Source organism: Staurois parvus, unplaced genomic scaffold (assembly GCF_062004578.1).
Source record: "Staurois parvus isolate SC_StPar_1 unplaced genomic scaffold, SC_StPar_1.0 ptg002345l, whole genome shotgun sequence".
Classification (NCBI taxonomy): domain Eukaryota; kingdom Metazoa; phylum Chordata; class Amphibia; order Anura; family Ranidae; genus Staurois; species Staurois parvus.
This window is the reverse complement of record NW_028320141.1, coordinates 118,350-132,526: the sequence shown is the minus strand read 5'-3', so window position 1 is coordinate 132,526 and position 14,177 is coordinate 118,350. Positions and strand designations below refer to the sequence as shown.

General features: G+C 55.1%; 1 protein-coding gene across 2 annotated transcripts in view; it reads right to left on the bottom strand.

The window, feature by feature from the left end:
• Positions 1–5,797: 5,797 nt before the first annotated feature.
• The window catches only part of GDAP2 (ganglioside induced differentiation associated protein 2), a 79,320-nt gene continuing 70,940 nt past the window's right edge, over positions 5,798–14,177 (bottom strand). For both annotated transcript variants that reach the window (XM_089665779.1, XM_089665780.1), the window contains exon 14: positions 5,798–6,437. In XM_089665779.1, the coding sequence (XP_089521905.1) occupies positions 6,390–6,437 (48 nt within the window). In that variant the 3' untranslated portion in view covers positions 5,798–6,389. The remainder of the gene's footprint in view (positions 6,438–14,177) is intronic.

Here is a 14,177-nt window from a genome sequence, read left to right as displayed (position 1 = left end):
CAGAACAAGGCTGCTCCTCCTTGTCTAGTCCTGTGCTCTGTCTTCTCATTTGTTGACAGCGAGGGACCTGAGAACCTCTAGGCTTCATCTCCGCAGGCTGCACAGACCAGAGGTCACGGACTTCCCACACCTCCATCCTATATAAAGGAGGACAATGATTACAAAGTGGTGGAGACCATCACAGCACAGGACAAGGTTGCTCCTCCTTGTCTAGTCCTGTGCTCTGTCTTCTCATTTGTTGACAGCGAGGGACCTGAGAACCTCTAGGCTTCATCTCCGCAGGCTGCACAGACCAGAGGTCACGGACTTCCCACACCTCCATCCTATATAAAGGAGGACAATGATTACAAAGTGGTGGAGACCATTACAGCCCAGAACAAAGTTGCTCCTCCTAGTCCAGTCCTGTGCTCTCTCTTCTCAGCTGTAGTGAAGGACCTGAGATAGTCTATGACCTCTTGGCTTCATCTCTGAAGGCTGCACAGACCAGAGGTCACGGACTTCCCACACCTCCATCTTATATAAAGGAGCACAATGAATACGAAGTGGTGGAGACCATCACAGCCCAGAACAAGGTTGCTCCTCCCAGTCCAGTCCTCGCTCTACTCGTTTGTTGAAGGCTGCAATGAAGGACCTGAGAATCTCTTAGACCTCTTGGCTTCATCTCCGCAGGCTGCACAGACCAGAGGTCACGGACTTCCCACACCTCCATCTTATATAAAGGAGCACAATGAATACGAAGTGGTGGAGACCATCACAGCCCAGAACAAGGTTGCTCCTCCCAGTCCAGTCCTCGCTCTACTCGTTTGTTGAAGGCTGCAATGAAGGACCTGAGAATCTCTTAGACCTCTTGGCTTCATCTCCGCAGGCTGCACAGACCAGAGGTCACAGACTTCCCACATCACCGACTTAATAAATCATATGCTCCGTTATTCACATATGTGATGATGAGACCATCACGGCACAGAACACGGCGGCTCTTCCTAGTCCCGTTCTTTCCCTTCTCATTTTTTAAAATGAATAACAATCAGCTCATACATATAAAGAGACTGTGCCGCCCCAAGCGCCCATGCATACTCTCTTGGAGACTCCAGGTGAAGGCATCCTAGGGAATCGTCCAGCCAAATACTAAACCCATGCAGTACCAGGGCACAGAGCTGCATACAGTAGATCAAAGCCATACTAAAATGTATGAGACTGGGTTCAGCTGGTCTCCTCCCATATCACACCCCTTTAACGCATTTCGTCCTCCCGCAGACTTGGCCGTAGCCTCAGTGTGTTTGAAAAAGAAAACCGCTTTATTTCTGCTTGAAAGATACTCTGTACTTCTCCATGCAGTTGCCTATACTCATCTACCTTTCACTCCCCCTTTATTCGCGGTGAGATCCGGCACTGCTAGGCATGGGGGAGGGAATCGGCAGCTGACAACGCTGGTGCTTGGTGTCAGGACCATCAAGTAACAAGAGGAAAATCTTCCATCGTGCATTCACACAGGGATTCTCCTTCGGAGAAAGCAAGGCTAGGCAAAGGATGTGCAGACTTAAAGGGGAACCAGTTCCTGGCCCTGCCCAGGCCGATCGAAGGTTCACCTTGAAATGGAACTCTCAGCCCCATTTTCTTGGTCTGGATGGAGTGGACACAAAAGTCCAGGCTGGGCACCGCTATGTTTTTTTTGTGTGTGTATCAATAAAGCTATTCAATTTGCTACGTTTTTATTCTCACGAAGCCGGAATTCTCTGATGCATTTCACCTGTAGGCGTGGCTTAATCACAGCAAACCCCATAAGCAGCCCGGAGGGTGAAACGCATCAACATGTCACCTGTGGGCGGAGTAATGATGTGGTGTAAAGTCTGCTGAAACAAAAAGAAAAAACAAACAAACATGGGGGGGCTTTACCTGGACTTTTTTTTTTTTTTTTTTTAAAGCTATAGGAAGGAGACATTCACATTTGGGGGTTTAGAAACCGCAGGCGCTGGCCACAGAGAACCAACACTGAGGGGGCACTGATCTGAGCTCCCCCTGTGATACCAGGGGGAGGGGGGGGTTTGGCTACTGCTCCAAGCTCCCCATGTGATACTGGGGGGGAACTCACTGCTTTGAGCTTCCCATGTGATACCGGGGGGGGGGGGGGGGTTGGGCACTGCTCTGAGCTCCCCCTGTGATACCGGGGGGGGATTGGACACTGCTCCAAACTCCCCCGTGATACCCGGGGGGAACTCACTGCTTTGAGCTTCCCATGTGATACTGGGGGGGGAGGGGCACTTCTCAGCTTCCCATGGATACTTGGGGGGGGGATGCTGCTCTGAGCTACCCATGTGATAATGGGGGGGGGGGAAGGCGCTGCTCTGAGCTACCCATGTGATACCGGTGGTGGTGGTGAGGGGGGGGGGGGGTACTGCGCTGAGCTTCCCATGTGATACCAAGGGGGGAACTGCTCTGAGCTGCCCATGTGATACTGGGGAGTGAGGGGCACATCTCTAAGCTTTGCATGTAATACTGGGGGGGGGGGGGGGAGGCACTGCTCTGAGCTGCCCATGTGATACCAGGGGGGGGAATGAGCACTTCTCTGAGCTTCCCATGTAATACCAGAGGGGGGGGGGGGCACTGCTCTGAGCTACCCCTGTACTACGGGGGGGCACTGCTCTGAGCTGCCCATGTGATACCGGGGGGGAGGGGGAATGAGCACTTCTCTGAGTTTCCCATGAGATACGGGGGGTGGGGGGCACTGCTTTGAGCTTCCCATGTGATACTGAGGTGGGGGGGGGGGGAAGCACTGCTTTGAGCTTCCCCTGTGATACCGGGGGGGGGGGGGGCACACTGAATCTCCTGTACAACACCAAGGGGACAGTGCTCCGAACTTCCAAAGTGATAGTGGGGGGCACTGCTCAGAGTTTCGTGTCTCCCCTCTCCTGATACCGGGGTCTACTTCTCCTGTGACGGGGGGGGGGGTGCACTGCACGGAGCTAATCATGCGACAATGGGGGGGGGGGGGGGGCACTGCACTGAGCTCCCTGTGTCTCCTTACCTGAACACAGGGGGGCACTGTCCTTGGCTTCCCATCTGATACCAGGGGGACACTGCTCTAGCTTCCTATGCGACAATGGGAGGGCACTGCTCTGAGATTTCTGTGTCTCCTCACCTGACACCAAGGAGTACAGCTCTGACCATAACGTTTGAGAATGACACAAATATTAATTTCCCTGCAAGGAAACCCGTGCAATCATCATTGATTTACACAAAACAGGATTCACAGGCCAGGATATTTGCTGCTACTAAGATGACACCTAAATCAGCCATTTATCGGATCATCAAGAACTTCAAGGAGAGAGGTTCAGTTGTCGTGAAGAAGGCTTCAGGGCACCCAAGAAAGTCCAGCAAGCTCCAGGACCATCTGCTAAAGTTGATTCAGCTGCGGGATCGGGGGACCACCAGTTTGCTCAGGAATGGCAGCAGGCAGTTGTGAGGCATCGGCACGCACAGGAAGGAGAAGAATTTTGGAGGATGGCCTGGTGTCAAGAAGGGCAGCAAAAAAAGCCACTTCTCTCCAGGAAAAACCTCAGGAATAGACTGATATTCTGCAGCAGGTCAAGGGATTGGACAGCTGAGGACTGGGGGGACGTCCTTTTCTCCGATAAATCCCGATTGTCTGAAGAATCCAGAAAAGGCCCTGTCCAGAGAAGAAAAGGTGAGAGCTACCATCAATCCCGTCATGCCAACAGTAAACCATCCTGAGACCATTCACGTGTGGGGTTCCTTCTCAGCCAAGGGAGGGGGCTCACTCACAAGAACACCGCCATGAATAAAGAATGGTCCAAAAACATCCTCCGAGAGCAACTTCTCCCAACCATCCAAGAACAGCTTGGTGAGGAACAATGCCTTCTCCAGCATGATGGAGGACCTTGCCATAAGGCAAAAGTGATCACTAAGCGGCTTGGGGAAAAAAACATTGAAATTTCGGGTCCATGGCCAGGAAACTCCCCAGATCTTCATCCCATTGAGAGCTTGTGGCCAATACTCAAGAGGTGGGTGAACTAAAAAACCCCCAACAAATTGTGACCAACTCCAAGCATTGATGATGCAAGAATGGGCGGTCATCAGCCAGGAGGTGGCCCACAAGTTGAGTGACAGCATGCCGGGGGGAATCTCCGAGGTCTTGAAAAAGAAGGGTCAACACTGCAAATATTGACTCTTTGCATCAACTTCAGGTCATTGTCAATAAAAGCCTTTGACACCTATGGATCGCTTGTCCTACTTCAGTCTACCAGAGTAACATCTCACAACAAGATCTAAAAACACGGAAGCCGCAGACTTTGTGAAAATTAACATTTGTGCCATTCTCAAAACTTTTGGCCAAGGCTGTACATGTCTTTGTTGGCAGTGTGGAGATCTCCAGAAGCACTGCACTGATCTTCCAGTGTCTCCTTTAGTGACTAGGGGGGAGGGTATTCTGAGCCTCCCGTATGACAGCAGGGGGGGGCTGCTCTGAGCATCCCATGCGATACCAGGGGGGCACTGCTCTGAGCTGACCATGCGATACCAGGGGGGCACTGCTCTGAGCTTCCCATGCGACACCAGGGGGGCGCTGCTCTGAGCTGCCCATGCGACAACAGGGGGGCGCTGCTCTTCCCATATGATACCGGGGGGCACTGCTCTGAGCTTCCCATATACCAGGGGGGCACTGCTCTGAGCTGACCATGCGATACCAGGGGGGCACTGCTCTGAGCTGACCATGCGATACCAGGGGGGCACTGCTCTGAGCTGACCATGCGATACCAGGGCGGCACTGCCGAGCTGACCATGCGATACCAGGGGGCACTGCGCTGAGCTGACCATGCGATACCAGGGGGGCACTGCGCTGAGCTGACCATGCGATACCAGGGGGGCACTGCGCTGAGCTGACCATGCGATACCAGGGGGCACTGCTGAGCTGAGCTGACCATGCGATACCAGGGGGGCACTGCTGAGCTGACCATGCGATACCAGGGGGGCACTGCTCTAAGCTTCCCATATACCAGGGCGGCACTGCTGAGCTGACCATGCGATACCAGGGCGGCACTGCCGAGCTGACCATGTGATACCAGGGGGGCACTGCTGAGCTGACCATGTGATACCAGGGGGGCACTGCTCTGAGCTTCCCATGTGACACTGGTTGGGGGGGGGGGGGGTTGGGGCACTGCTCTGAACTTCCTATTACTCTTTTCCTGTCTGACACTTGAGGGGGGGGGACCCTGCTCTGAGCTTCCTATGTGACACTGGTTGGGGGGGGGGGGGTATTGGGGCACTGCTCTGAACTTCTTGTGTCCCCTTGCCTGTCTTACACAGGAGGGGGCACTGCTCCAAGCCTCCTATCTCGCCCTTTCAGACAATCGTTTGGAGGATCCACAAGAGGCTAACAACATTGGCTGAATATTTTTTTTTTTAGCAAAGCAAATATACACACGAAATGCATTCCAGGAGGGATGAGATCGGGTAGATTCAAACACCAGTCCTAACACACCAAGAAGCTGTCACCCTACTGGACCATGGATAAGTGGGCAAGGCAGACCCCACCCCCACAGCCACACCTATATGTATGGCTGTGGGGGAGGGGAAGGCCTCGGCCACTTCGGACTGGTGCAATACAAACAACGGCTTCCTGGAGAAATGGCTCCGCTGGGTTTGGAATGGGATCCAGAAACTGGAATTTGAATGCTGCTCTGCGTGGCTCCAGGAGGGGATGTGGGGGGGACTCTCCACCAACCGGGCAACAAAACCCACCACAGGATCTCAGCCATCCCCCATTAAGAAGAAAAAAAACACCATGGATCAAGTTGTGTATTGATTTGTAATCCTTAATGCCGGAACCTCTGAATTTGGGAGGAAAAAAAAAATGCAAATCCTATATGCAGTTTACTTGTCTTTTCTTCATCCTGATTGGCTATCTTCGATTAAAGCGATGAGCCGGATGAGGGACGCTTCTCGTGGAAATGATCCTCTATGGCGTTCCTCATCAGGTCATCCCTCGTCCTTTGGTCTTCCAGGTGACCAGCGTTCCAACAGAGAGCGCCATGGAGTACCGGGACCAGCTCAATGGTAGTAGGCGGGGAGGATGATAAAACAAGACGCGGAGGGCGGCGGAATCACATTATGAGGGAGTTTGTTTTTTTTCTTTCCGAGCCGGGAGAGCCGGACGCCTCTGCTGGGCGGATTTATTTACAGGTCATCAAAGTATAAACAGAACCGCAGGGAGCCCCCTCTCAGCATCTCATAGTCTCTGGGATTGTCGGGGTCAGGGGGCGCCCGTCCCACACCTATTGTCCAGCTGTGGAAGGATCCGTTGGCGGGGGAGGGAATTTCTCCCAAGAGGGTCATCCACAGGGGCCAGTAGATGGAGGAGAGAGGGGGCCAAGGGCTTATAGGCCTGAGAAGGAGGAGTGTGATGGGAAGAAAGGTCCATTTTCCTGCAGAGAGAAGAAAACGAGGTAATTAGAGATGGAATATGCAGCATGATCATACAGAGATTTACATCACTTCCAACAACAATCTGTTCTGGATCAACAGAGAGCTCTTATCCAACCGTCCAATCAGAGCCTCTGGTTTATAGACCAGATACGTCCTAAATATAGAACCATTTATCCAACCGTCCAATCAGAGCCTCTGGTTTATGGACCGGATACATCCTAAATATAGAACCATTTATCCAACCGTCCAATCAGAGCCTCTGGTTTATAGACCAGATACGTCCTAAATATAGAACCATTTATCCAACCGTCCAATCAGAGCCTCTGGTTTATGGACTGGATACATCCTAAATATAGAGCCATTTATCCAACCGTCCAATCAGAGCCTCTGGTTTATGGACCAGATACATCCTAAATATAGAACCATTTATCCAACCGTCCAATCAGAGCCTCTGGTTTATAGACCAGATACGTCCTAAATATAGAACCATTTATCCAACCGTCCAATCAGAGCCTCTGGTTTATAGACCGGATACGTCCTAAATATAGAACCATTTATCCAACCGTCCAATCAGAGCCTCTGGTTTATAGACCGGATACATCCTAAATATAGAACCATTTATCCAACCGTCCAATCAGAGCCTCTGGTTTATGGACCGGATACATCCTAAATATAGAACCATTTATCCAACCGTCCAATCAGAGCCTCTGGTTTATGGACCGGATACCTCCTAAATATAGAACCATTTATCCAACCGTCCAATCAGAGCCTCTGGTTTATAGACAGGATTCGTCCTAAATATAGAGCCATTTATCCAACCGTCCAATCAGAGCCTCTGGTTTATAGACCGGATACCTCCTAAATATAGAGCCATTTATCCAACCGTCCAATCAGAGCCTCTGGTTTATGGACTGGATACATCCTAAATATAGAACCATTTATCCAACCGTCCAATCAGAGCCTCTGGTTTATAGACCGGATACATCCTAAATATAGAGCCATTTATCCAACCGTCCAATCAGAGCCTCTGGTTTATGGACTGGCTACGTCCTAAATATAGAACCATTTATCCAACTGTCCAATCAGAGCCTCTGGTTTATAGACCAGATACGTCCTAAATATAGAACCATTTATCCAACCGTCCAATCAGAGCCTCTGGTTTATGGACTGGCTACAATTTGGCTCAAGGCTCAATTTGTAGACCATGCTGGGGAGTTTAACTACCAAATAACTTCTGTCTCCGAGGATTAACAGCTGTATTTTGTTATATATATCTCTCTATCTATATACACACACATATAAATCTTTTTAGACGGAGCTGCAACTGTGCTCTGTGCGGCCGGCACTGTGATTGTGCTGTCACTGAGCGCTCCTGGTCAGTTCAGAGCAAAGGAGATTACTCAAGCTCCAGTAATATGGACCCAGCAGAAGGAGGACTTCCTTCCCTCTGAATTTCCCTATTAAGTGTGTTTCATTTAAGGCGAAAGAGCTGTGCTGATGGTGGGGGTGCAGGGGAGCTGTGCTGATGGTGGGGAGCTGTGCTGACGGAGGGGGTGCAAGGGAGCTGTGCTGATGGTGGGGAGCTGTGCTGACGGAGGGAGTGCAGGGGAGCTGTGCTGACGGAGGGGGTGCAGGGGAGCTGTGCTGACGGAGGGGGTGCAGGGGAGCTGTGCTGACGGAGGGGGTGCAGGGGAGCTGTGCTGTCGGAGGGGGTGCAGGGGAGCTGTGCTGATGGTGGGGAGCTGTGCTGACGGAGGGGGTGCAGGGGAGCTGTGCTGACGGAGGGGGTGCAGGGGAGCTGTGCTGACGGAGGGGGTGCAAGGGAGCTGTGCTGACGGAGGGGGTGCAAGGGAGCTGTGCTGACGGAGGGGGTGCAAGGGAGCTGTGCTGACGGAGGGGGTGCAAGGGAGCTGTGCTGATGGTGGGGAGCTGTGCTGATGGAGGGGGTGCAGGGGAGCTGTGCTGACGGAGGGGGTGCAGGGGAGCTGTGCTGATGGAGGGGATGCAGGGGAGCTGTGCTGATGGAGGGGAGCTGTGCTGATGGAGGGGGTGCAAGGGAGCTCTGCTGATGGAGGGGGTGCAGGGGAGCTGTGCTGATGGTGGGGAGCTGTGCTGATGGAGGGGAGCTGTGCTGATGGAGGTGGTGCAGGGGAGCTGTGCTGATGGTGGGGAACTGTGCTGACGGAGGGGGTGCAAGGGAGCTCTGCTGATGGAGGGGGTGCAGGGGAGCTGTCCTGATGGTGGGGAGCTGTGCTGACGGAGGGGGTGCAAGGGAGCTGTGCTGATGGTGGGGAGCTGTGCTGACGAAGGGGGTGCAAGGGAGCTGTGCTGATGGTGGGGAGCTGTGCTGACGAAGGGGGTGCAGAGGAGCTGTGCTGATGGTGGGGATCTGTGCTGATGGAGGGGGTGCAAGGGGAGCTGTGCTGATGGAGGGGGTGCAAGGGGAGCTGTGCTGATGGAGGGGGTGCAAGGGGAGCTGTGCTGATGGAGGGGGTGCGGGGGAGCTGTGCTGATGGTGGGGGAGCTGTGCTGATGGTGGGGGAGCTGTGCTGATGGTGGGGGAGCTGTGCTGATGGTGGGGGAGCTGTGCCGATGGTGGGGGAGCTGTGCCGATGGTGGGGGAGCTGTGCTGATGGTGGGGGTGCAGGGGAGCTGTGCTGATGGAGGGGGTGCAGGGGAGCTGTGCTGATGGAGGGGGTGCAGGGGAGCTGTGCTGATGGAGGGGGTGCAGGGGAGCTGTGCTGATGGAGGGGGTGCAGGGGAGCTGTGCTGATGGAGGGGGTGCAGGGGAGCTGAGCTGATGGTGGGGGTGAAAGGGAGCTGTGCTGATGGTGGGGGTGAAAGGGAGCTGTGCTGAGGAAGGAAATCTGTAACTGTGGGTGACTTTGGTTTGGAGAGGAAGGTAATTTTTTTGTTGTAATCTGTTGTGACTTATGAATCATGTTCATCTGACCTCTGCGCGTCCCCCACTCCCGACCCCCGCCCTCTGCGCGCCCCCCACTCCCGACCCCCGCCCTCTGCGCGCCCCCCACTCCCGACCCCCGCCCTCTGCGCATTACACACCACTACCCCCGACCCCTGCGCATCCCCCACTCCCGACTCCCGACCCCCGCCCATTACACACCACTACCCCCCGACCCCCGCGCATCCCCCACTCCTGACCCCCGCGCATCCCCCACTCCCGACCCCCGCCCTCTGCGCATTACACACCACGACCCCCGCGCGTCCCCCACTCCCGACCCCCGCCCTCTGCGCATTACACACCACGACCCCCGCGCATCCCCCACTCCCGACCCCCGCCCTCTGCGCATTACACACCACTACCCCCGACCCCCGCGCATCCCCCACTCCCGACCCCCGCCCTCTGCGCATTACACAACACTACCCCCGACCATCCCCCAATCCCGACCCCCGCCCTCTGCGCATTACACACCACGACCTCCGCGCGTTCCCCACTCCCGACCCCCGCCCTCCGCGCGTCCCCCACTCCCGACCCCCGCCCTCTGTACAATACACCTTCCAGACCCCTGCACTCTGTGTTACACATGCCTGACCAATAGCACCGTGTCTTAAGTTTTGACCCCATTTCCAAGCCCCACACACAATTCACCCGGGATGTGCAAATTCATCCCAAGCTAAACACTTAATTTAAGTGTTTTGGACTAAATTTAAAATTAAATATATATATAGCCGGAGAGTTCTCGGCCAGCAGACGTCATCTCGCTCTGATCTCATGTCCTTCCTACATCTATTTTTGTGAATGGATTGAATCCGAGGAGATGCGTTATTAAAGGGGAGCATTTTCCGTTTGGAAGGTTCCGACCCTAAAATACATCAACGGTGTTTACTTTTCCCTGACAAAAAGGGTAATAAAAGGTCGAGGGTGTTTGTAAGTGATGTGAGCAATCGGAAAATAATTCCTCAGAACTGGACATGTATTCCGATCCTCCGCCAGCTGAGGGCCCTTTAGCCCACATTCTATTCTTAACAGTAATTGTGTGACCGGGAGCAGGTGGAATGGGCTTTCCGTGATGTCATCAGTGTGACCGCCAGTCACAGCGCACACGTCTGGAGAACAGCAAATACGGCTTCCAGAGTTACAAACGTTTAACGGGCACTCAGGATTTCATTATTACACATATAGGAACGGGGAAATTGCTGATGATTTCAAATGAATTTATTGACCACTTGATAAGAAAAAAAAAAAAGAAACGGCTTTAAAAATAGTAGTAGTGAAGCTTGGAATAACTAAATGTATTTCTAACACCAACACAGCAACCACCAACACAGCAACCACCAACAGAGTCAACCACCACCGCCAACAGAGTCAACCACCACCGCCAACAGAGTCAACCACCACCGCCAACAGAGTCAACCGCCAACAGAGTCAACCACCACCGCCAACAGAGTCAACCGCCAACAGAGTCGACCACCACCGCCAACAGAGTCAACCACCACCGCCAACAGAGTCAACCACCACCGCCAACAGAGTCAACCACCACCGCCAACAGAGTCAACCACCACCGCCAACAGACTCAACCACCACCGCCAACAGACTCAACCACCACCGCCAACAGACTCAACCACCACCGCCAACAGAGTCAACCACCACCGCCAACAGAGTCAACCACCACCGCCAACAGAGTCAACCACCACCGCCAACAGAGTCAACCACCACCGCCAACAGAGTCAACCACCACCGCCAACAGACTCAACCACCACCGCCAACAGACTCAACCACCACCGCCAACAGACTCAACCACCACCGCCAACAGACTCAACCACCACCGCCAACAGACTCAACCACCACCGCCAACAGACTCAACCACCACCGCCAACAGACTCAACCACCACCGCCAACAGACTCAACCACCACCGCCAACAGACTCAACCACCACCGCCAACAGACTCAACCGCCGCCAACAGACTCAACCGCCGCCAACAGAATCAACCGCCGCCAACAGAATCAACCACCACCGCCGCCAACAGAATCAACCACCACCGCCGCCAACAGAATCAACCACCACCGCCGCCAACAGAGTCAACCACCGCCGCCAACAGACTCAACCACCGCCGCCAACAGAATCAACCACCACCGCCGCCAACAGAATCAACCACCACCGCCGCCAACAGAATCAACCACCACCGCCGCCAACAGAGTCAACTACCACCGCCGCCAACAGACTCAACCACCGCCGCCAACAGACTCAACCACCGCCGCCAACAGACTCAACCACCGCCGCCAACAGACTCAACCACCGCCGCCAACAGACTCAACCACCGCCGCCAACAGACTCAACCACCGCCGCCAACAGACTCAACCACCACCGCCAACAGACTCAACCACCACCGCCAACAGACTCAACCGCCGCCAACAGACTCAACCGCCGCCAACAGACTCAACCGCCGCCAACAGAATCAACCGCCGCCAACAGAATCAACCACCACCGCCGCCAACAGAATCAACCACCACCGCCGCCAACAGAATCAACCACCACCGCCGCCAACAGAATCAACCACCACCGCCGCCAACAGAGTCAACCACCGCCGCCAACAGACTCAACCACCACCGCCAACAGAATCAACCACCACCGCCGCCAACAGAATCAACCACCACCGCCGCCAACAGAATCAACCACCACCGCCGCCAACAGAATCAACCACCACCGCCGCCAACAGAATCAACCACCACCGCCGCCAACAGAGTCAACCACCACCGCCGCCAACAGACTCAACCACCGCCGCCAACAGACTCAACCACCGCCGCCAACAGACTCAACCACCACCGCCAACAGACTCAACCACCGCCAACAGAATCAACCGCCGCCAACAGAATCAACCGCCGCCAACAGAATCAACCACCACCGCCGCCAACAGAATCAACCACCACCGCCGCCAACAGAATCAACCACCACCGCCGCCAACAGAATCAACCACCACCGCCGCCAACAGAATCAACCACCACCGCCGCCAACAGAATCAACCACCACCGCCGCCAACAGAATCAACCACCACCGCCGCCAACAGAGTCAACCACCGCCGCCAACAGAATCAACCACCACCGCCAACAGAATCAACCACCACCGCCGCCAACAGAATCAACCACCACCGCCGCCAACAGAATCAACCACCACCGCCGCCAACAGAATCAACCACCACCGCCGCCAACAGAGTCAACCACCACCGCCGCCAACAGACTCAACCACCGCCGCCAACAGACTCAACCACCGCCGCCAACAGACTCAACCACCGCCGCCAACAGACTCAACCACCGCCGCCAACAGACTCAACCACCGCCGCCAACAGACTCAACCACCGCCAACAGACTCAACCACCGCCAACAGACTCAACCACCGCCAACAGACTCAACCACCGCCAACAGACTCAACCACCGCCAACAGACTCAACCACCGCCAACAGAATCAACCACCGCCAACAGAATCAACCACCACCGCCGCCAACAGAATCAACCACCACCGCCGCCAACAGAATCAACCACCACCGCCGCCAACAGAATCAACCACCACCGCCGCCAACAGAATCAACCACCACCGCCGCCAACAGAATCAACCACCACCGCCGCCAACAGAATCAACCACCACCGCCGCCAACAGAATCAACCACCACCGCCGCCAACAGAGTCAACCACCGCCAACAGACTCAACCACCACCGCCAACAGAATCAACCACCACCGCCGCCAACAGAATCAACCACCACCGCCGCCAACAGAATCAACCACCACCGCCGCCAACAGAGTCAACCACCACCGCCGCCAACAGACTCAACCACCGCCGCCAACAGACTCAACCACCGCCGCCAACAGACTCAACCACCGCCGCCAACAGACTCAACCACCGCCGCCAACAGACTCAACCACCACCGCCAACAGACTCAACCACCACCGCCAACAGACTCAACCACCACCGCCAACAGACTCAACCACCGCCAACAGAATCAACCACCGCCAACAGAATCAACCACCACCGCCGCCAACAGAATCAACCACCACCGCCGCCAACAGAATCAACCACCACCGCCGCCAACAGAGTCAACCACCACCGCCGCCAACAGACACCACCACCGCCGCCAACAGACTCAACCACCGCCGCCAACAGACTCAACCACCGCCGCCAACAGACTCAACCACCACCGCCAACAGACTCAACCACCACCGCCAACAGACTCAACCACCGCCAACAGACTCAACCACCGCCAACAGACTCAACCACCGCCAACAGACTCAACCACCGCCAACAGACTCAACCACCGCCAACAGAATCAACCACCGCCAACAGAATCAACCACCGCCAACAGAATCAACCACCACCGCCGCCAACAGAATCAACCACCACCGCCGCCAACAGAATCAACCACCACCGCCGCCAACAGAATCAACCACCACCGCCGCCAACAGAATCAACCACCACCGCCGCCAACAGAATCAACCACCACCGCCGCCAACAGAGTCAACCACCGCCAACAGACTCAACCACCACCGCCAACAGAATCAACCACCACCGCCGCCAACAGAATCAACCACCACCGCCGCCAACAGAATCAACCACCACCGCCGCCAACAGAATCAACCACCACCGCCGCCAACAGAATCAACCACCACCGCCGCCAACAGAGTCAACCACCACCGCCGCCAACAGACTCAACCACCGCCGCCAACAGACTCAACCACCGCCGCCAACAGACTCAACCACCGCCGCCAACAGACTCAACCACCGCCGCC